At 40.6% G+C, this 22,621-nt stretch overlaps 1 protein-coding gene across 3 annotated transcripts in view; it reads right to left on the bottom strand.

The window, feature by feature from the left end:
• The window catches only part of PSKH1 (protein serine kinase H1), a 61,876-nt gene that overhangs the window by 20,764 nt on the left and 18,491 nt on the right, over window positions 1–22,621 (bottom strand). For 2 of the 3 annotated variants that reach the window (XM_072636095.1, XM_072636096.1), the window contains exon 2: window positions 20,971–22,005. In XM_072636095.1, the coding sequence (XP_072492196.1) occupies window positions 20,971–21,918 (948 nt within the window). In that variant the 5' untranslated portion in view covers window positions 21,919–22,005. Of the gene's footprint in view, window positions 1–14,994; window positions 15,081–20,970; window positions 22,006–22,621 lie in introns of all 3 variants that reach the window. The other variant, XM_072636097.1, reaches the window with a different exon arrangement.

The raw sequence follows: 22,621 nt of genomic DNA, 5'->3' as shown, positions 1-22,621 counted from the left end.
CAGTCTCCTCCTAAAAGAAACCTCAAAAAGAAAACTCCCAGGTACCTCATAGCAAAAATTCAGTTTCATGTCAAACAAAACATGCTGCAAGCAGCCAAAAAGAAAAAATTCAAAGTATCAAAAAACCACAGTCAAGATCATATATGTTTAACAGCCACCACTATAAAGGAGTGGAGAACTTGGAATAACATATTTTAGAAGGCAAAGGATATTAAGAGTTATGTACTCAGTTTTGCTGGATTTCTAATGAAACAGAGGACTTCCAAGCATCCCTGATGAAAAGACCAGAGCTGTGGAGAATCTCTGAAGTTCAATCACAGGAGTAAAGAGAAATATGAAGTGAAATCTGAAGTTCATTCATAAGTATGAATGAACAATAATAAAATACATGAAAAAATAGGGAGAAGATACACGTCCCCTACAAACCAACAGAGGTCATCAAGAGGTCACAGAGGAAGTTCAATCAGACAAGGCCTGGTAGTTTCATAATGTAACAATGAAGAATGTTAAGAGAAAGGTAGAGGAATATGCTAAGGGGGAAAGGGAAAGGAAAGTGAGGGAAAATTATCTCAAAGTATCAGAGTGGGCAAATAGACATCTATATAAACAAGGAGAGGGAGAAGATAGACCTTTGAATTTCACTGTCATCTGAAGTGGTCAAAAAAAAAGGAACACACACGCACGCACACATGCACGCACGCACACACACACACACACCCAAAATAATTTCACTCAACAAAGGAAAATAAGAAAAGGCAGGGAGGAAGAATCAGAGGGAGAGTAGATTAAAGGAGGGATTAATCTTAAACAAAACAAACTCAAAGTTATGTACAAAAGTATTTATGGCTCTTTTTGAGGTAGCAAAGAATGGGAATCTATAGGGATGACCACAAATTGGGAAACTGATGAACAAGTTATGGCATATAAATGGGATGGAATACCATGGTGCTGAACACTTACCAGTAAAATGACCAACCATGAATCCAGCCAACTAACCTGAAAAAAATGTGACTCACCTCCTGATAAGAGAGATAAAAGACAGACTGCATAATGAGACCAATATTTTTGGGGACAAAGCAAATGTACAAAGTTGTTGTGACTAACCATACATGTTTATAATGAGTTTTGTTTTGCTTGTGTGCTCAACTAGGGGAGAAGGAGGAGGGAGGGGAAGAAGGCAGATTTTGGTTGATTAAAACAAAGTATTTCTTAAATTAATGTAATACTATACATGCACTTAAGAGGATTGCCCTCCAGATACCTATCCTGTTCCAACCAGGTACAATTCATTCTAAATAGTCCTCACAAACCTTAAGAGCAACTTAGCCCTTTCACAAATAAAGATGTATAGCTGTTGTACTCACAGTCTCTGGTCCTGAGCATTAAATCACTAAGGCTGACAACCGTGACAACCTGGACTGGGGAGCATTATGGGATTCAGAGGCAAGAGGATGATGCACTATGGCTTTTTTTTTCTCCCTGTGGTTCATTCAAATTATGTTAGATCAAACTAGATGAGAGAAGGACTGAGATAAAGAACATTTCCAGCTACTCCCTGCCCCCATCCCCACCTTGTGAAACGATCAGTTCATGTGACAAATATTTCCAACAATCTGAAATAGCAGCTTCTCCTTGCATTGGGAGCCCAGGTGTCTGAAGGCAAAGGGGCATCAATCAGCCCACTTCTCAGGAGTTTCCATCAAGGACAGTACTAAAGTCAAACATGGAACTCAACAGGAATTTGAGGGAGGAACATATTTGTCAGCAACTTAATTCTTAAATACTGGCTATTCTTAAATCTCCACTTGCCTGGGTTAGTATTGTGGGATCAAAGCTCACAGCTTCAAACGTAAAAAATAAAAGCTTTCTAGTTCCTTTCTCAAAGATTTTTTACAAGATATGTTCTTTAGTCAGAAGTTGAAGTGACAATTAGCGTACATTCTCTGTACTTACCAGCCTGGCATACATCTATAAAGCTAATGTATTTTTCCAAAGATCATCTCTACACTCTGTATACTGCTTTCAGAAGCTCTCAAAGCCTGTCTAAACGAAGCCTGAAAAGAGTAGGATGGAAGAGGAGGAAACAGGGGAACAGAGCACAACCAAAACATCTTGGTTTTATCCAACAGACTACAGCTCTTTTCCAACTGACCTTAAAGAAACCAGGGCCTATAACTGGCTGCGCGATTTGGCAGAAGGAAAGACTCTATGGCTTTAACCCCGCCCCCCTACTTTAGATCAATCATCTGGATAATAACAAATTACTGTTTACAAGTCATTTTACATACATGATCTTAAAATGTATCAGCATCTCCAGCCTCCATGTGAGGTTCAAACAGGCAAAAGTGATTTGCCTAAGACCATACAATCTGAAAATGAAGCAGCCAAGACTCTGACCCAGGGTTTCTGACCCTAAGAGTCATGTTGTCTCTCCAAAAGCCTACTTCTTTGTCAAGGGATTCCAACTTTCAGTTTAGATGGAAGAAATGAACTTTAGATGGAAGGCCACTCCCCTTAAGGGTGATTAATCTTCCTACGCTAAATGTATTTTAAATGTCAGCCTGATTCTACCTCCTTTGTAGTGGTGTGAGACTTAAATGATGCAATTGTAGGTAAGGACCTTTACAAACGTTAAAGCATCATATAAACGTTAGTTTTATTATTATGAATGTGTGCAGTAAGAACACCCCTGGAGTCAAAACCTCTAATGATAATATAGCCATTTGTTTGCCTATTTACTCAGGGGGCTGGAAATCACTCCTCAGATGCTTAGGAGGAGAGTGGGTTCAGCTCTCCAACTCCTTGGCTAAAGGCCAAGAGCAGTAGAGAATGAGCCAAGAATGAGAACTCACTGACATGGAATTTGTTCGAGGAAGGTAAGCTCGGTAATTCAGAACCCTGGGCTGTCCACAAGCAACCTTTTGGATGAGGAAGAGGAGCATCGTGTAACCGGACGTGTCACAGACTAGGAGCAGAGAGGCCTGGGCTTTAGGCCCACTGCTACCACTAACATTGGGCAAACCACAACTTCAGCTTCCTACTCTGCAAAGCCAGGCAGCCAGAGCATCTGAGGCTGATCTCTCAGGCCCCACCCAGCTCCAAAGCTCTAGGCTCCAATTTACAGCCACTTTCTAACGCACTCACCTTTGTAAAAGCATAGGCCATAGTTTTGTTGTATTCCTTTATTAGACAGAGTGTAATCTTCATGACAACAGGGACATGTATCATATTAACTACAAATCTCCCCTCATCCAGGAAAGCCCTCCACCCAAAAGGGATTAAATGTTTATTGGGCTCAACTTCTTCCAGAATCTGTTTAGATGACACAAAGTTCCTGACACTACTGACTAACTGCAGCAGGTCCTAGGAAGAAGGAATTCTCATCTTTTTCCCACTTGGCTCATATGAAAACAACAGCACATGCGGAGTTTAGGCGGTGCCTCAGCTGCCTGTACACTAGCTCTTCTATGAAACACTGGACCTGACCAGGCTGAGAATGAGAGGGCTTACCTTATCAGTCCTCATTCAGAAAGAGGAAAACCATCAGGCTTTTAATAACTCTATTCACCAACCAAAACTATTAGTTGTTCCTGAGAAGAACCATCTGGTGGGAGAAGCAATTTCACCCCTGAGATGACCCTAGGAGAAAAGAAGCCTGGACTTGACTAGCATGATCTGGTCCTTGGTTGCCAACAATGCCTAGTTATAACAGGAACGATCTGGCTCTCTTAAGCCATCTTCCCGCTCTGTCACTTTGCTTCCTATCCCTTTTCTGTCTCTGATGCTCAATCTCATGACTTCATGGAAGTAGACATGAATGAGGAACAGAAGTAGAGGCTGAGGAAAACATTCTAGAAAACAGAGCAGGATAGTTTTACTCCAGAGAAAAGGACCATCAGCATGCCAAACAAGAAAATCACACATTGATCTGGCTTATGAAAATTATCTTAAAAGTATAGAAAAAGTGAAACATACCAGTGGTATAAGCACTACTTCCTCAACCAAATGTCCCCTCCTCCCTTAGGTGCTGATACCATCCTGCCACCTGAACCACAATCTTCACCCCCAGGACTGAAAATAAAGTACAATCTGAAATCAAGAAGCAGAGATAGGAGAAGAGACAGAGGAAAGGAAGCCTAGTGAGATAGGAGTAGGAGTAAGTAGAAAACTCAGGGAAAAGGAGATGAAAAGGTCGGAATTTTTTTTTAAGAGAACAAGGGAGATAAAAATAACATTATAAAAGACGTGACAACTTAAAGGTTAGCAAAATTGCTTTTTAGTAAGCATCCTTCTCAGATGAATACTAAGATAAGACTGCGCCCCCACTGGTCCAGGCCCTACATGTCACATATGAGAGAAGAGACTGACAGGCACACAGGAAACAAAACAGGTGGTGACTCAGAAGACAAGCAAGGGTTTTTCACATTCTGAAAGCCACTGTCCCAGGAATAGAGCTGGAGAATGACAAGGCTATACCACTGAGTTAGCAAAAAAAAAAAAAAGTGGCATTATGGCTTAATAAAATAAAAGAATAAGAGCAATGGGCAAAACTAGTGACATACAATACTTAGTGGCAAAACGTGAACTTCTAGGAAATTTAATTTAACTCTAGGAAATGATATATTACTTCACCACCTTTTACTGTCGAATTAGTTTAAAAATTGGTTGGGATGAGGTCACAGAGAATCCAAATTACCTCAAGTATTAAACAAGAGAAAACAAAGCAGAGAAGAGGACAGATTTAGCAGAGGATGCTTGGAGAGGTGGGGAATGGGGGCCTTCAACATCTCCACAAAAGCCAACAGTAAATGAAGAAGTATGAGGCTGTAAGAAGGGTAGAGGTAAGAAGCTGTCTAGACAGAAAGCAAGGGAAAGAAAGATGAACAAATCGGGGCGCTCTGTAATTTCTCTTTAAAAATGCATATCTTCACTAAAACTCTCCTCCAATGCCTGAAAACATGATTGTAGTTTCTCAGAAGCTATGGCAATGGACTGCCAACTAAGGCAGGTTCTACACAGCTGAAAAAGCTTCAAAAAGAACAGACCTCAAAGCCTGCCATCTGAGGCCTGCCTTGCTAGGTTCAAAAAGGGTCAGCAGCAGGCTGTAACACATGAGTCTGTCCAAGTCTGAAGTGGGCTTATAAGCATGTACTCCAAAAATGTTGTTTAGGCACTCCACAACAGCCAACTCTGTGACCTTACCTGGGATTTTCTTGGCAAAAATACTGGTTTGCCATTTCCTTCACCAGTGGATTAAGCAAAAAGAGTTTAAGTGAGTTGCTCAGGGTCACATAGTGAGTGTCTGAGGTCAAATTTGAACTCAGGTCTTCCTAACTCCAAGGTCAGCACTTTATTTATCCATTGAGCTACCTAGCTGCCTCAACTCAAGAATAACTTTACCAATTTTAAGCACAGGCTCTGCATTGGGAATGCCCAACTTAGTCTTGGCTGCTCTGATACAAAGGCAATTTGGGTTACTTTGGCAGATGAGCTGAAGTGAATTCAGGGAGAAACAAATAGATTCATTTATAGTAGAAACTGGACACAGTACTTAGGAAAATCCCAAACTCTTTACTCAGTAAACTAACAGCAATTTCCTGAATGCCCACCATGCTCCTAGCCAGGCAGGCAGTATGGGGGGAATGAATGAAGTATAGGACATAGTCCCTTATCCAAAAAAAGCATATACTTATACTGAGGAGGCAGAACTCACACGAAACAATCAATGCTAAACTATATGCAACAGTACCACAGAGTTCAGAGACAGAGAGGAGAAAGTAGCTTTAAGGAGATGGGACTTGAGCTGGGCCTCGAAGAGTAAGTAGGATTCAAAAAAGCAGAGGAGGACGGAGGGTATTACAGGCTGGAGATCAGCATGGGCAAAGGCACAAGGGTAGGAGTAACCATGGGTTGACAGTCAATAGATCTTCCTGACTGAAGAATAACTTTTGGGAAGCTGCCCCCAAATCAGACTGTCTAGGCAAGGTGGAGCCAGACTTGAAAAACAAGCAGAGGGGTCTAAGCTTGATAGCGCAAGCAAGAGGAATAAGTGCAGATCTTTGGGAATCTGTCCTAGAAAGGGACTAGAGTAAGGAAAGCTGGCCAGGAAGATCTTTTGATAATTAAGCAAAGCATAAAGTATTTAGATTAGATGGATGGCATATGAAGGACAAGACAATGGAGAAACTGACACACCTCTTTTGAAAATTAAAATCCTAGAATACATCAAAATACCTACTATACAGGTGAGATCAGGTATTGGCTGGTCCAATCAGAAAGGTACGGAGTCTCAAAATGGCCCCTAAGCTGCCAAGACAAAGTTAAGGAAAATCTCCATGTTGGAGGGTCCTGTCTGTCATTATGGTTCATGAACAGATGATAGTTACTGCTCAGAGAGAGAGAGAGTCCTGACACTGAGGAAACTGTAGTACACAAGCCTAGCCTGGGCATAGTTCATTCTGAAATCTGGCATTAGAAGTAATGTGCCTTATGGGAGAACCACTGGAGGATTTAAAAAGGGTTAGAGTGTGGGGAAAAAAAGATAGCTTTGGTAGATATATTTTGGAATGATTACAAGGCCTAAAAAATCTGGAGGTGGCAGGGGCCACTGAGAAGGTTAGAGTCCTCTAAGTGGGAGATAAACAATAGAGCCAGAAAGAAAAGATGACTAGGGACGGCCAAAGCAACTAGGCTTAGAACACAATCAATGCTGCTTCCCTTTTGTTAGTGAGTGTGTATGTCAATGCCTGTGGGGGAGGACGGGAGATGAGGAATAGGGTTTGTTAAGGGCAGTTTGACCTGAAGGTGAATGAAATGAGGTCAGAGCTCAGTGTTTCTATAAGAACCAGATAAACAGAGCAACATTGTGTAAAGAGGCCCTTCATTCTCAGCCCCTAGCACTGGGATGGACTTAGGTTCTTTATGCACAAATACAGTATAGGTAGGTATGCAGGGACATTTCCCATATACCCTGAAAAGGAGAGGAGAGCATATGTTAAGCAGCAGAAGGTTTTCTGGAGGAGGAGTGGAAAAGGAAATGTGGGCATGACTCAAGAGCACTGCAATGAAATAAGGCGTAGCTAATGCTAAAAAAAAAAAAAAACAACAAACCCTCCCCTGTATTAAGGCAGGCAAAGAGAAATCCTACTTACTTCTTGTTTCTTAACCCTCATATTCAGGGGGTACAACTACCCAAATTTTCTAGCTCTTCAGCTATGAAAGGCATTTCTGCAGCCAAGTGAAAGAACTGACCAAACTGACCTATGTTGGGAAGCACCTTCCTTCTCACCCTACCAAAAAAAGCAACCAGTTGGTATACTGTCCATCTTCACCAGATTCCCACACACAGCTATTCAGATGCCTCACAGGGTAAAATCCCACATCTTTCTTCTCCCAGGAACTACAGGCCAGGCCTTATCTTTTCAAGTTAACAGATCCTGAGAAAGCTATAAAAGAACCTTCTCACCAACTAAATCCCTCTCCTAAACTCAACCGTTGGAGAATGAGTTACAGCCCCCAATTCCTACCACCCCTACCAGTTCTGTACCTACGCACCTCAGAGGAGTCACTCGCTTCCCGCTATCTCCCATCCCCCTACCTCGAAAAATGTTGAGTTGTAGCAAAAAGGCATTTTTAGGATATGCTATAATGCCACAAAATCTCCATATGCACAACACGACTTCACTCTTGGTAAACTTTGCTAGGGGCTGGTATACTACCAACTCAACTCCAATGACTCAGAATCCCACGGTCCCTACCTTGGATTGTTACCAACAATTACCTTTGGCTGTTGATGTGTGGAAATGTCTGGGGGGGGGAAGGAAAAGGAGGGGGCAAGCTGGTACTTGTATCTGACACTTCACCAAGGTGCCTCAACTCTATCACTACTAAGGCTACAAAAGTTCTCAAGTTGCTACATAACAAGGTTATCACTCTCTTGAGTTCTCTTGAATCATAATCCAATGAGAAACATTTGAGTAAAATCCAAACAGTCTCAGAATGTGGGGGAAAAGTCAGAAGAAGGAAAGGAAAGGGTTTAAACATTTCCTTCCTGGTGTCATATGAGGGACAATTCATTTTACACAGAATTGAAAAATAATCTAAAAAATGTATTTTATATTCTCTGTTAACATTGTCCCTTGTCTACTCTTTGCATCATACTTGGTCACACTCTCTCCTGCCTAACCAATGTTTTCTTTCAACCTCCCATATCTCCCCTATCCCCATATCTTCTGTTTGAAGGACTTTGAAGGCCTCACATTAGGTATAGAAAGTAGGACCTAGAGAAAAGGTAACCATAAATAAGCTCCACTGAGTTTAGGGCAGGGGACCGCTATTCCTCTCCTTTCTGCACTCACTGTGGAGCAGTCTCATCAGGGAAAAGAAAGAAGATATGAAGAAGAATTCTTTGTGACACACTTGGAAAGGGAGTAGAAAAAGAGACCATCCGGTATGTCAGAAAGAATGTTAGAGTTTTAGTCAGAGTCTTAGGTTTTCATCTCATCTCTGCCTCTTTAAGGTGGGTAAATTACTTCTTTAAACCTGAGTTAGATAAAAACTGGACTGGATCTCATAGGTCCGTGGACCCCAGTTTGTTGTGTGGCTTTTTTTTTTTTTTACAAAGGTAAAGGATCATAGAAATGCAACACTGACTGCCAACAGACTTATTTGATGCATTGATTAGTTTCGCTGAAACTCTTTTTGGTTCTGTTTAATTCTAAGGAAAAGTTCTCTTGGAGGAGAGAAAAGAAAGATACATTTGGCAATATAGGTGATATAAAAACAAAAGATATCCATAAAAATTTGTTTTGTGTTTTTACACTCCTTTCACTTAAAGAACATAGTGTCTCTACCTAGCCTCAAACCCCTGTGAGTTGAGGATAGCAAGTATCCCTTTTTAGAGATAGGAAACCTGTGCACAAGCTTCGCCCAGTGAGTTGTACAGCTAGGACTACGACTAAGGTCTGGTCTCTAGCATCAAGTTTACTAGATCCCACTGCTGGGCATTCTGAGTGTCCTATACAGTAGGACTCACCAAAACACCAATAGCTCACCAACAGGCCAGATTTCTCCCTTAAGGCAACAATTAATAAAAACAACTGGGTTTGGGTTTTGTTTTTAATAGGTCAAACCATTTCTGCCTGGCACAGTGTGCTCACTCTCTCCTAGACAATATCATTAGGAATTAGGTTCTAACCAAATTCTTGTTTCTAGAACTTGTTCAACTTCATGACTTTTCTGTACCAAAGTTCTCTGGATTAGAAACTGCCAGAGCAGATGGGAGTGATAATTAGGCTGAGGTGGGAAGAATCTCAAAGGCCTGTTATAGGATACCTCTACTATTGATCCCCTAATGGCCTCTTCAAATATCCTATACTATAGGGGCATAACTAAAATGGCAAATAAAACCTCTTGACAAAAGCAACTCTACTAGGCTGGGTCACACCTCATCCACATGAAGAAAAGAGAAATGATGCTTTGTTCAACATGTTTATCACTAGCCTAGGATGCACACAGACTGGTTAGTCCTTACCTACAATGCTTAATGTGGCAGCAAGAGGCCATTTTACCAGATGACTCTTACTCATCTATACTCTAAATCATCTCCTCCTTCTGATTTGTAGGACCTCAAAAACTTGCCTTTTTTTCAGGCATCCAAGTCTAGCCCAGCACTATTCTCACCAGAGAATCTCTCTCCTACCTGCCCAAAGAAAGTGGTAGAGTGGGTAGAGAGGAGGACTTGGAGCGAAAAAGACCTGAGTTCAAATATGGCCTTACTAGGCACTTCCTAACTGTATGAACTTTCTCATTTCTTCAATTATAAAATGGGGATAAAAAAAATGCATGACATCTACTTCATAAGGACACTGTGAAGTATGTTATCCTATCAACAAAATTAGCCTCTGCAAACCTTAAAGCACTGTAGAAACACTATCTAGAATCATGATTAGCAATCAGGATCTGATCACCTAAATTAATTAGTTTGTAATACTTGAGGAGTTTTTCTCTAGGTCATCTCTTGACCTCCAATCTACACCAGACCACTAATGCTGCTTTTAGCTGGCCTTCACAGCCATCCCCCTGAAGCCACAACTGCAATGGAGAAGGCACTAGTTGCCACACCCAGAGCAGGAAAGGCAAGTGACCTGAAACATCAGGGTACCCTCAAATGCCTCCGCACAAGTCCAATTCACCACCAACTCAACCACCTTGAACCTGATGGAAAGAATATTATGTCTAATTTTCTAACAAGTATCTTAGTTATCATCAACATTAGGCCTCAACCTTGGATGAACATTCTCAGATATCTTCCAAGCCTCTCTTTCTAGGGATGGCTCCATTTAAAAAATCTACATTTTTGAATTATAAACTTAATAACCATCAACAAAAACAAACATACGAAAAAAGGAGTATAATAGAGGATAAAACTCTTAGCAGCTAAACTTGCAGAAACAAATTAGCAAAGAAAAAAATGTCTTATTCTGTGTCCCCCCATTATCTAGGATGATTTCTAATAAAGCAGAATGGCATAGGGAACATTGGATGCCTTAAAAACAGAAAGCCGAGGTTCAAACCTCAGTTCCGCCTTTCGCTTCTGTGACTGGGTAAATAGTTTAAGCTCTCTAGGCCTCAGCTGAACTAAATGGCATCTAAATCTATGACTCTAGGGAGTAGAAGGGTGGACCTGCAGAAGCTCTTCCCCCCTCCCCCCACAGCCCATAAAATACCTGTTAAAAATGACTCTAAATAAATTCTAGAGCAGCAGAAGCCACAAAACGACAGACTGAAAAAGATTTCCAGCCCAAGGCAGCCTGGAAGGCTGACAGGAAAGGTCTATCACACCCAGTCTCGGAGTGAAGCGCAGGTCTCGAAGTGGAGCACAGTCCATGAAGCGTAGCCCAGCCTTGGCTGCAGGGCCCAGCTTGGAGAGTACCAGAGCAGGCTTTAGCAGCTGTGGTTCCCAGATTTCTCAACTCATAAATGCCAAAGACAGCTTCAAATGTCAGTGAGAAAGCTCTTTCACCTAGGTGAGAAGGGAACATGGTCTAGCCCTGGCCCCAGCAGCATCCACTGTTGGAGCCTTCATCCTAAAGACCCTGGGGATCTGGATCTCAGCCCTGAGTGGAGGTCCTGGGGTGAGGAGGAGCACTGGCTGGTGGAGCTGGTGGAGGCTCTGGAAAGGGAATTCTACTTGTCGATCCTTGGCAGAAAGCTGGTGGTTGCTCCCAAACCAGAGCACAGACCAAGAGAGGAGCAAACTCCTCTCCCTTGATTGTGCCACCTTGGAGGAACTGAGAACTTACAGGTCCCTAGAGTATATCCTCCACTTGACAAAGGATGCAAAAGTCAAGTAACTGGCTGGAAAAATGCCCCAAAAAGGAAAAAAAAAATAAGAATAGAAAGTTACTTTCTTGGTGAACAAGTATTTTCTTCCATCCTTTCAGATGAGGAAGAACAAAGGATACCATCAGAGGAAGACACCAAAGTCAAGGCTTCTGCATCCAAAACTTCCAAAATAAATATGCAATGGTCTCAGGCCATGGAAGAGCTCAAAAAGGATTTTGAAAATCAAGTAAGAGAGGTGGAGGAAAAATTGGAAGAGAAATGAGAGTGATGCAAGAAAAGTGGGTCAATCCCTTACTAAAGGAGACCCAAAAAAATGCTGAAGAAAATAACACCTTGAAAAATAGGCTAACTCAATTGGCAAAAGAGGTCCAAAAAGCCAATGAGGAGAATGATGCTTTAACAAGCAGAATTAGCCAAATGGAAAAGGAGGTCCACAAGTTCACTTAAGAAAACAGTTCTTTAAAAATTAGAATGGAGCAGATGGAAGCTAATGACTTTATGAGAAACCAACAAATTACAAAACAAAACCAAAAAAACGATAAAACAGAAGACAATGTGAAATATCTCACTGGAAAAACAACTGACCTGGAAAATAGATCCAGGAAAGACAATTTAACAATTATGGGACTACCTGAAAGTCATGATGAAAAAAAGAGCCTAGACATCATTTTTCATGAAATTATCAAGGAAAACTGCCCTGATATTCTAGAACCAGAGGGTAAAATAAATATTGAAAAAATCCACCGATCACCTTCTGAAAGAGATCCAAAAAGTAAATGTATGATTCTAAAATATCTCCCCTGAAAAATCTCTAACAAAAGAACACCCAGAATCAGCTGCCCTTTAACTCTTTGTCAGAGGAACAGGAAACCTATGTCCTGAGTTAGCACAAACTCAAAGTAACTGGCTCTGCCTTAAGAGAAGCAATAAAGAACTCTGGGGAATGATTAGTTAATTTCCATTTGTAAAACAAGGTTTAAATTCTCAAGACTGGGAGAAGTATTTGACATCCATCCATGCTAAGCACCAAAAAAGAGACACATGAATGAGGAGGTGGGCTACTGGACATAATCCCCATTAGATAGAACCAAAGTCCCTGCTCCTAGTCAATTTTTGCTCATTGACAGAAGGACTTGAAGGTAAAAACACCACTGCATTCTCTTAAAATTCTCCTGCTGTAAAAATCAATAGCCAGTTAGAGACTGCAAAACTTTAATCAGATGAATTACCAGCATCAACAGCTCTCAAATCTGGAAGTTATATGCAGACCCAGAATACAAGAAAGTAGTCTTTCTCAAAAGTATGGCACCTTTACATATAGACTTGCATATGGATTTCTTTCTATTGTAGCCATGTAAGCTTGGACAAATCATTTTCTTTGAAGGTATATTTCCTCATCTACAAAATGAAGGCAATAATTCCCACCCAAAGCTAATAATGTCAAAATAACTATAAATTGTTTAGCTGTTTAGCTTGTTTTAGAAAATAACAAAGAATTATACAATAAGAGTTACAAAAAAAATGTTTTAATATCCTTTGATCCAGCACTTCTACTTTTAGGTTTATACCCTAAGGATTTATGGATAGGGAAAAATAGCTGTTTGTACAAAAATATTTGTGTCCAATAATCAGGCATAAGTGAATAAATCACAGTGTGTGTATTGTTCATTTTTCCTAGATTTCATAAGGGTGAGGAACTCCAAATGTAGAAACTCTCTCCACTGACATATTGGCAACTGATTTGTAACTCAGAATCTTAGCACCAAAAATTCAGAACTGGTAAGGAAGGTGCCTTAGGTGTCATGTAGTCCACCTCCCTCCCTGTAGAGATAAGGAAACTAAAAAACCAAAGAAATTAAGCAATTTGTTATTTGCACATGGCGTATATCAAAGGTAAAATTAAATCCAGTTCTTCCTGACTCCAAGGCTGCCCCTTTATCACAACAGGCTGCCTGGCATAGTATCAATATAAACAGAGATTACTGACAAAAAAAAACTAACAAATTTGAAGAATTCAAACAAACGTAAGAAGACATGAGGTGATAGAGTGATGAAAGCAGAACCTGAAGTACATAAATATAGGCTAAAACTACACAAATAAAAATGTCCACAGCAACAAAATTCATGTTACATATAAGGGACAATTTACTACAATTATTAAAATATCTCATTTCTTTGGACAATCACTAAATAACAGAACTATCCAGTTATGTGTACAATCACTGATGACCAATTTTTAAAATTTATTTTTTTGTCCTTATCCTTATTTATTTGCTGCAAGTTAAATGTATAGTTTTAAATTTTAAAATACCTAGCTTATGTGGATAACAATTCACCTAATATATTTTTAAAAGCACCTTAAGGTTTACAAATCACTTTACTCACAACAACTTTAAGTAATGTAAGTATTATTAACCCCATTTTGCCAATGAAGAAGGCGAGGCTCATAGCCTCTGTTATTCAGCTTTTGAGTTTGTGAGTGTTCTTAACTGTCTTAAGAAGATTCTGCGCAGAATGAAGCAGACCATTTTCTCTTGTGTTATGTTTTGTTTTGTTTTTTTCTCATGGCTTCTCCCATTAATTTTAATTCTTCTATGCAACATGATTAATGTGAAAATGTGTTTAATAAGAATGTAGGTATACAACCCATATAAGATTGCATGCCGTCTTGGGGAGGGAGGGGTAGAATTTAAAACATAGGAAAGTGATTATTGAAAACTGAAAACAAATTAATTTTTAAAATGTATCATATAGGTTAAAAAAAAAGATTCTGAAGATCACCCAGCAAGATAAAGTATCAGACACTAAGGTCTTTTTCTGAGCCAAACTGTCAAGCATTCAAACTCTACTGCAGAGAGCGCACCTCTGATAGGCCAGCATGTTGTTCCAATGCCAAATGTACATTTGCCTAAGACTGTTTTACAGAGAGCTATCACAAGGCAAGCACCCACAGGGAGGTCAGAAGAAGTGATACAAGGATACTCACAAGGTCTCTCCGAAAAACTCTGAAACTGACTGTGAGACACAGGAGACACTGGCAGAAGACTACCCAACATGGAGTGCCCACATCAGAGAAGGTGATATGCTCTATGAGTGAACTGTAGTAGCTCAAAATAAACATGAGATGTGCCAACGTAGAGACACTCCAAATGTTTATATAGACTATTTGTGCCCGACCTGTGGTAGAGCCTTCCAAGATCATACTGGTCTAATCAGTCATAGATAACCTTGAACCCAACGTAGTGATGTCATTTGGGTCCTCTTTGAATACAAAAGACAATAATAACCAAACCAAGGCTATTTTTTGCAAAGAACTGAAACCATGTTTTCTGATCAAGGTCCAAGGTCCTTTACCACACTAAATATTATGTGAATGTAAGAAAGCATTATCATTAATACTTTTATTATTTGAGTTCAATTAATCCTTGATTATCTTATGCCACTCCCTGTATCCTTCTGAGACACAGCACAAGAGTTACAAAGCATTGAGACACCTAATAAGTACTCTGGGTTTTGGCAGCCAACAAAACTCTGTAAAATATGACTCTATTTAAATTAACACACCATATTTGGAAGCCTGTACCTACCTAGTCATACTTTAGATTTGGGCTTTTTTATGACTATCCATACCAACACCTGGCAGCTTACCTCATGCCTCCAGGCCTTTCCTTCTTCTGGTTCAATGTGAAGCACAGAAGGTACCATGACACTCCAAAACCCACATCCCCAGGGAGCTATGTGAGGAAAAAGTGAGATTTGGTAAGTCCCCAACTTTCTATCCCTTTGCAACCAGCAACTAATGCCTTCCCACAAGCTTCTCCTTGTGCCTGTGTTTCCATAAGATGGGGAAAGCTAGTTTCCATTCCTGCCAAGGCTTAACTTAGCTAACACTTCCCCATGACATCACACTGAAGTTTTCATGCACAAATCTGTTCTCTCATTTCAAGGGAAATAAAAGAGAGGAACCCCATATTTACAGGCAACTTATCATTTACTGTATCTGGTTTGTGAATTATCTAGAAACAAAATCTTAGCTACCACCTTCATTCTCTGTGCATTTCCAGTCTCAAAACCTTAGAATTTTTTTTTTTAAAGATTGGTTCTCCCTATCTCATCCAGGCTAGAAGTTCGAGGACTCCTCCCAGGTACAATCCCACTACTAATTAGCATAGGGGTTTTGACCCATTCCATTTCTGACCTGGGTCCGTTTGCCCCTCTTTAGGCAACCCAATACTCCTTCACTCCCTGGGGGGAGTGTGAAGAAGGGGAATCACCATATTAATGCCTAGCATAGTTCAGGTACCTGGTCATTATAGCTCAGAACTCCTGAGCCCAAGAGACCAGCCAGCCTCAACCGCCCTGGCTGGGATTACAGGCATGTTGCCACTACACTCCACCTCAAGAGTCATTTTTGATTCCTCACTAATGAATGCTACATTTAAATAGTCACCAAGTCCTATTGGTTCTTCCTTTCTCTTTACACTAACAATGCCTTATTCCAGGCCCTTGATCGCCTCATATCTAGACCACTGCAGTAGCCTGTAGTCTCTTTTCACTTCACAATACAAAGTGAGGCCCTCTCTTCTCTCATCTCCTGTAATATTGATCTATGGCTTCTCATCGAGCACTTTGTTAGCATTTGAGGGTGTGCACATTTGTCCTTTTCATGCCTCCCCCACTAGACCACTAGAGACCTTGAAGGCAGAATCTTATGCCCTCTGTCATTCTCCAGGCCTTGCCCAATGCCGTACACGGCAGAAATTCCATAAATTGCTGACCATATTTCTGCTCCAAGTTGGCCAGAATGAAACAACAGCAGGCAGGGAAAAAAAACACTAATGTGTGAATCCTCTTTAAGCCCAGAGTACTAGAGGCTGTCTAAGCATGAAGATACTTGGGGTCCTCAGGGTACCAGGCAGACCTGGAATGAGGACCAAGAAAAGCACTTTGAAGTCTCAGCAATGCACCAACAGTGGACTGTCATGATCACATGCAGTAGAGGCTTGATAGATGCTGATTCTCTCACTCTTAATTCTGTCAGTACCCAGCTTCATAGCCTTGCACAACTCACTTCTACTGTAAACTTCAGTTTCCTTATCCACAAAATGAAGATGCCATTGACTTAGATGAGGGGATGGTTAAAAAATGGTACATGAATGTGAAAGAATATTATTGCATTGTAAAATGTTAAACATAAATGCAGAGAAGCATGGAAAGACAGAGAGAAATAAGGAAAACACACAATGACTACGACAAGATAAACAGAAAGAACACAAACTCAACACAAGTATTTATAATGATGTTTGGTCCTAGAGAAGAGATAAAAAAATACATCTTCCTTCATTCTTTGCACAGGGGGAACTAAAGGTGTGGAATAAAGCAAGGATTGCCAGGCATGGTTGATATGTTGCCTAACTTTCCTCCACTGCTTTTTCCCTCTTTTTTATTCTGTTACAAGGAGTGGCTGGATAAATAATGGCAAGGGAAATTATATCTTCAGAAATAAAGGTGATATGAAAACAAAAGATAGCAATAAAAGTTGTTTTTTTTTTAATTTCTAAAATAATGGAGCTAACCCTTTGACCCAGCAATATCGCTTCTAGGACTATATCCCAAAGAGATCATAAAAACAGGAAAGGGTCCCACATGTACAAAAATATTTATAGCAGCTCTCTTTGTGGTGGCCAAGAACTGGAAATCAAAGTGATGCCCATCAATAGGGGAATGGCTGAACAAGTTGTGGGTATATGAATGTAATGGAATACTATTGTGCTATAAGAAATGATAAACAGGAAGACTTCAGAGATGGCTGGAAGGACTTATATGAACTGATGCTGAGAGAAAGGAGAAGAACCTGGAGAATGTTGTACACAGCAACATCCACAGTGTGTGAGGAATTTTTCTGGTAGACAGTCTTTCACAGCAACGCAAGAACCTAAAAAATTCCCAATGGACCCTTGAGGCAAAATATCTTCTACATCCAGAGAAAGAACTATGGAAGTGGATCGCAGAATGAAGCAGACCATTTTCTCTTGAGTTAGGTTATGTTATGTTTTGTTTTATGGTTTCTCTCATTCATTTTAATTCTTCTATGCAACATGACTAAGGTGAAAATGTATTTAATAGGAATGTATGTGTAGAACCTATATAAGACTGCATGCTTTCTTGGGGAGGGAGTGGAAAGGGAAGGAGGAAGGAGGGGGAGGAAAGGGAAAAAGTCTAAGACATATGGAAGTGATTGAAGAAAACTGAAAAGAAATAATTTTTAAAAAATGAGGGAGCCAGACTAGTCCCTTCCATCTCTAACATGGCATGACTATGAATCAGAATGAACTAGGAAATACTGACAACCACTTCATATGTCAGGCACACATAATCTCAACTAAGATGATGCAAGTTAAGTTCTAGGAAATTCTCTTGGATTCATATTTGTTTGCTGGGGAGCTGGAAATTTTCAATAATTTAACCTCAACTTCCAAAGTTTCACTTGATTTTTCAGTTTTCTTATCTATAAAACAGGAATAATACTTACTTTGAAAGACCTGAAGCATTACAGAAATGTAAGTGATCATAATTACTTGTTATTCTGTAACAGAGTGAAGAAACTTTGGTTCAAATTCTTAAGCTGCTAGAAGACCACAAAAACTTAACTGCTTAAATTACACAACTTGTAATCTCAAGCAAGTCACTAAAATTTCACCAAACCCTAAGGTCCTCATCTCTAAAAATAAAGACTGCACTCAATCACTAGGATCGGTTCCAGATCTAAGATCTGATCACTCTAATCTGGGTGCATCACAACAATGCATTTCAAAATTTCTCTTTCACTATAATCTGCTTTTCATGACATTTACAAAGGTTTAGTCACAGCAATGAAAATATAACAGATAACATTATCAGCAACGGTTTCTAGGTCTTCATCTATCATTTCATATCAAAAGAAGGCAGCAGAATTGCTACACAAAGATTCTGATAGCTTGCTTTCATTTGTTACCTGTAATATTGGGCTGTACTGTTTCCCCTACATTTCTAACATCATTATTTGTAACAATCATTATGCTTCCTAAGTACACTATCTATAAAAACAGTATGGTACAGACAGAGAGGGAGACACCTTTACATACATACGCACGCGCACACACACACACACACACACACACACACACACACACACACACACTCTTTCTCTCTCTCTCTCCGCCTCTCTCCATTCAGCCAACTGGGTTTCACAAATCTCACCCTGGAATTTCCATGATGGAAATAACATATGTAGAAGGTTTCCTCTAAGCAACATAAGTATCTAACTTGTAACTGGGGGAAATTGCTAATTTGGACCAGCTTTGACTTTTAAGTTGATATGGAGAGAGAGAGAGAGAGAGAGAGAGAGAGAGAGAGAGAGAGAGAGAGAGAGAGAGAGAGAGAGAGAGAGAGAGAGAGAGTCAGATAAGTTCTATCTTTAAGCAGTCATCTGAGAAGCATGAGGAATCTCAATGACTTGTGCAAGGAAATGCAGTCTTGCCAGCTGACTGAGGCAGAAGTAGGGGAAGGCCTTTAAAGCTTCCTATTGTGAGGCAAGTCTCCAGGCCCTGTCCCTCACTCCTCAAACTAAAAAGGATGGAAAATGTTCTTTCTAAGCAGACCAAACAATGACCTCTTTAAGGAAATCAGCAGTGGCAGCAGCAAGCCATAAAGCCCTTTCTATTCTTTCACTGTCCTCTTCACCAAGAAAGATTAAAGAGCACTGAAGACATGGAGAAAAAGCAGACAAAACTCTAATTTAATAATCATGCACTGATATCAGGCAGAATTCACTGTTCTGAGCACAGAATGCCAAAAGGAGCAATTCAAAGCTTAAAGAGGGCAAAGAAAAATAAATAACTTCATGGACTAAAATCCTGTATTCTCTGAGAAAGAGATCTGCCTACTTATCCCAATAACATTTCAGAGGCTACTGCCAAACGACCATGCTTGGCAAATGCTTTGCTACTGGCAAACCAAAAGGTAGGATGATTTCCAATCCCCAGCATTCTCTCTGCAAACCTCAATGCCTAGATTGATCTTTGCTCCTTGGAATCCTGACTTTAGGATACAAAACGAAGCAAAACAACAGTCTGCCCCAGGAGCTAAGCTCCCTTGTTCCCTTGGGGAAGTTAGGGGCAAGTCAACAAACCAAGAGAAAGGACGCTGCCAAGACTATCCAAAGGATCACTTTCCAGATATGCACTAAGATAACTCTAAGCAAAGTATTATGGGGTTCAGATATGACCTAATACCTCTCCCTAAGTTTCTGAGGTCGCCATAACTACCAGTAGTGTGACACACCCTGAATTGAGAAAATAAAAAACAAGCCTTAGCCCATTGGCCATGAGTCACTTAGTCATTCTAGGATCAGAGATAACACTGGATTCCACATGCAGGAATTCAAACAGGACATCAGAGGTGCCAGACATACATCAGCACTCTCAATAATACTATTCACTGAAATGCTCAAATTCTATCTATCCTTTAAAGCTCTGCTCAAGTCCCACTATTTTCATGCAATCTCCCCCACCTATTTCAGTCCTCATGAATGCCCCTCTCTTCTTAATTCGTAGAGCATGTATCTAAAGGCAACACAGTGTATAGAGCACTGAATCTGGAGAGAGAAAAGACCTAAATTCAAATCCAGCCTCTGCCACTTACTAGCTGTGTGACCCTGGACAAGTCCCTTCACCTCTTCCTGCCTCAGTTTTCTCATTTGTCAAATAAGTTTTATAATAGCACCTACCTCCCATGGTTACTGTGAGGATCAAATGAGTATTTTAAAGTGCTTTGCAAACCTTAAAGCACTATAGAAATGCTAGTTATTATTATCATTATTACACAATCTAGCACCTAATAAAGTATTTTTTCCTAGGCAGACCCTGTGCCATAGCAGGCACTAGAGCTTGAATCAGGAAGCCCAAGAAACTCAAATTCTGAAAGGAACAAGCTGTGTGAACAGGAATAAGTCATTTCTGAGTCTTTGAAACATAGTTTCCTCCTCTGTAAAACAGGGATAATAACCCTGCAGTCCCTACCTCAAAGGGTTGATAGAGGGATCCAATAAGATCACGTGCTGCACAGCACTTTGTAAACCTAAAGCTCTATACACATGTCAGCTACATTAATCTTTTCTTCAGATAAGACTTGGGTTCCCTAAGGACAGAAACTGTCTGAAGAGTACTTGTGTTTCCACCATGATACCAGCTAGCCACTGGACTGAACACATACATAAGAAATATCGACAAATGAAATACTTAGAGAAACAAAGGAAAAACTCTTAAGGAAACCCACAGAATTGATATCCTTGAGCAGGACCTGCAGGGTAAGCCCACTTACCATCTTTGTTTTCAATGCTAAAAAGATTTTAAAAAATATTTTTAAAAGAATCCACACCATAACCTAAACACACCTGTCTGCTTTCTCTCTACAACAGTCACAAATGTTCTGGAAAGAGAAATGTATGGAAAGAAAGGCTTGTGGGACATGTTTAGTTTAGGACAGCAGAAGGGATGTTCTCTCCAAGGGACTCCTTGGAAGCAGAAAACAAAAACACTGTCCATCTTCATGCATGTCAGGAGAAGTCACAGCCACCATACTCACCTCCCCTGAGTAACTATACTTCCCCTTTAGGATCTGCCGGTACAGCCTTGACCGGTTGTCATCTTCAAAGGGCATAGTTCCACTCAGCAGGATGTATGATATGACCCCCAGGGCCCACATGTCCACAGAGTTAGTGTAGGGCTTCCTGACTAGGATCTCTGGGGCAATGTACTCAGGAGTGCCACACGTAGTCTTCATAAGGCAGTCATCCCCTTTTTTCCGGGCACTTGCCAACCCAAAATCAGTGATCATGATCTTAGAGTCTGTGCCAGGGTGATAATACAGTAAGTTTTCTGGCTTCAGATCCCGATGTGTGATACCCAGTGTGTGCAAGTACTTGACCCCATCCAGCACCATCTGCAGTACCCGGGTGGCATCCCTCTCAGTAAAAGAACCTTTGGCAATGATCCGGTCAAACAGTTCTCCACCAGTGGCCAGCTCCATCACCATATAGACACGTTCCTGCGTCTCAAATACTTCAATAAGCTGGATGATGTTAGTATGGCGAACTCGTCGCAAGACACACAGCTCAGACTCACATACTTCCCTCCCTTCCCGGTACTTAGTCTCAATCATCTTAATAGCATAGGGTTGTTTGGTAGCCTTATGCTCTACCCGCACAACTCTGCTGAAGCTGCCCCGCCCAATTAAGGCCTTGATATCATATTTAGCTGTTACTCGAGGATCAAATTTGGCCCGGTATTTGGCCACTCTGGTCCTTCGGGGCTCATGAGGCTCCATGTGGTTAACCAGATGAGTACCTGGATAAGGCTGAATGTGATAAGGGGGTGATGGGCATCCAGTTTTAAGGCCCCCACTTCCATCATCTTTGATGAAATGCTTATATACATCAGTCTTGTGGCCAGTGTAAGGCTCAACCTTTTTGACCAGATCTAGTTGGACATCCTTGGGAGGCTCAGGAAGGACCTTACTTGTCCCACAGCCCATCACGGAAAGGAGCTAAGCAGCCATGGAGGCATTCTCTCAGGTCAAGTCCAGCAGGATCTGCTGTGCACGCTGTGTCCCTGTCTATACCTAGACAGAAAAGAAACAAAGATGATCAAAATCACAAAATTTCAGAGATTAAGAGACTTCAGAGATCACTGAGTCTAACCCCACCCCTCATCAAGAATTCTTTTTACAACACCCCTGAAAAATAGTCATCCAGATTACATTAAGACATTTTCAAGGATAAAGAACTCAGGATAACCTCATGGAGCAACCCATTTCTTTGGGAGACAGCTTTCATTCCAAGTCTTTCCTTACAGCAAGTCAGAATATGCCTCTGCAACTTCATTATTCCTAACTTTGTACTGTGGGGCCAATCAGAACAAAGTTAATCTTTCTACATGATTACCTGAATAAAGAAATCACTGCCAGACTCAATAACCCTAGCTTTTTCAACTAATCCTCTATGGCATAATCTCCAGTCTTTTCACCATCCTAGTCACATTCCTGTAGACAGACTTCAAGAAACATTTCCTTCCTAAATGATGGAACAATCTCCCACTTCATCCAAGACACTATACTTCTCTTAAAGCAGCTTAAGAGAATATTATTTTAGTTTTTTGTTTTTGCTGTCCTGTCACCTTGCTGATTTATACTGAATTTTCACTGTACTAAAATTGAGCTCTTTCTCACATGAATTAGT

This window comes from Notamacropus eugenii, chromosome 1 (assembly GCF_028372415.1).
Source record: "Notamacropus eugenii isolate mMacEug1 chromosome 1, mMacEug1.pri_v2, whole genome shotgun sequence".
Lineage (NCBI taxonomy): Eukaryota > Metazoa > Chordata > Mammalia > Diprotodontia > Macropodidae > Notamacropus > Notamacropus eugenii.
Note: the sequence above shows the minus strand (reverse complement) of the source record. Positions and strands in the feature narration are given on the sequence as shown.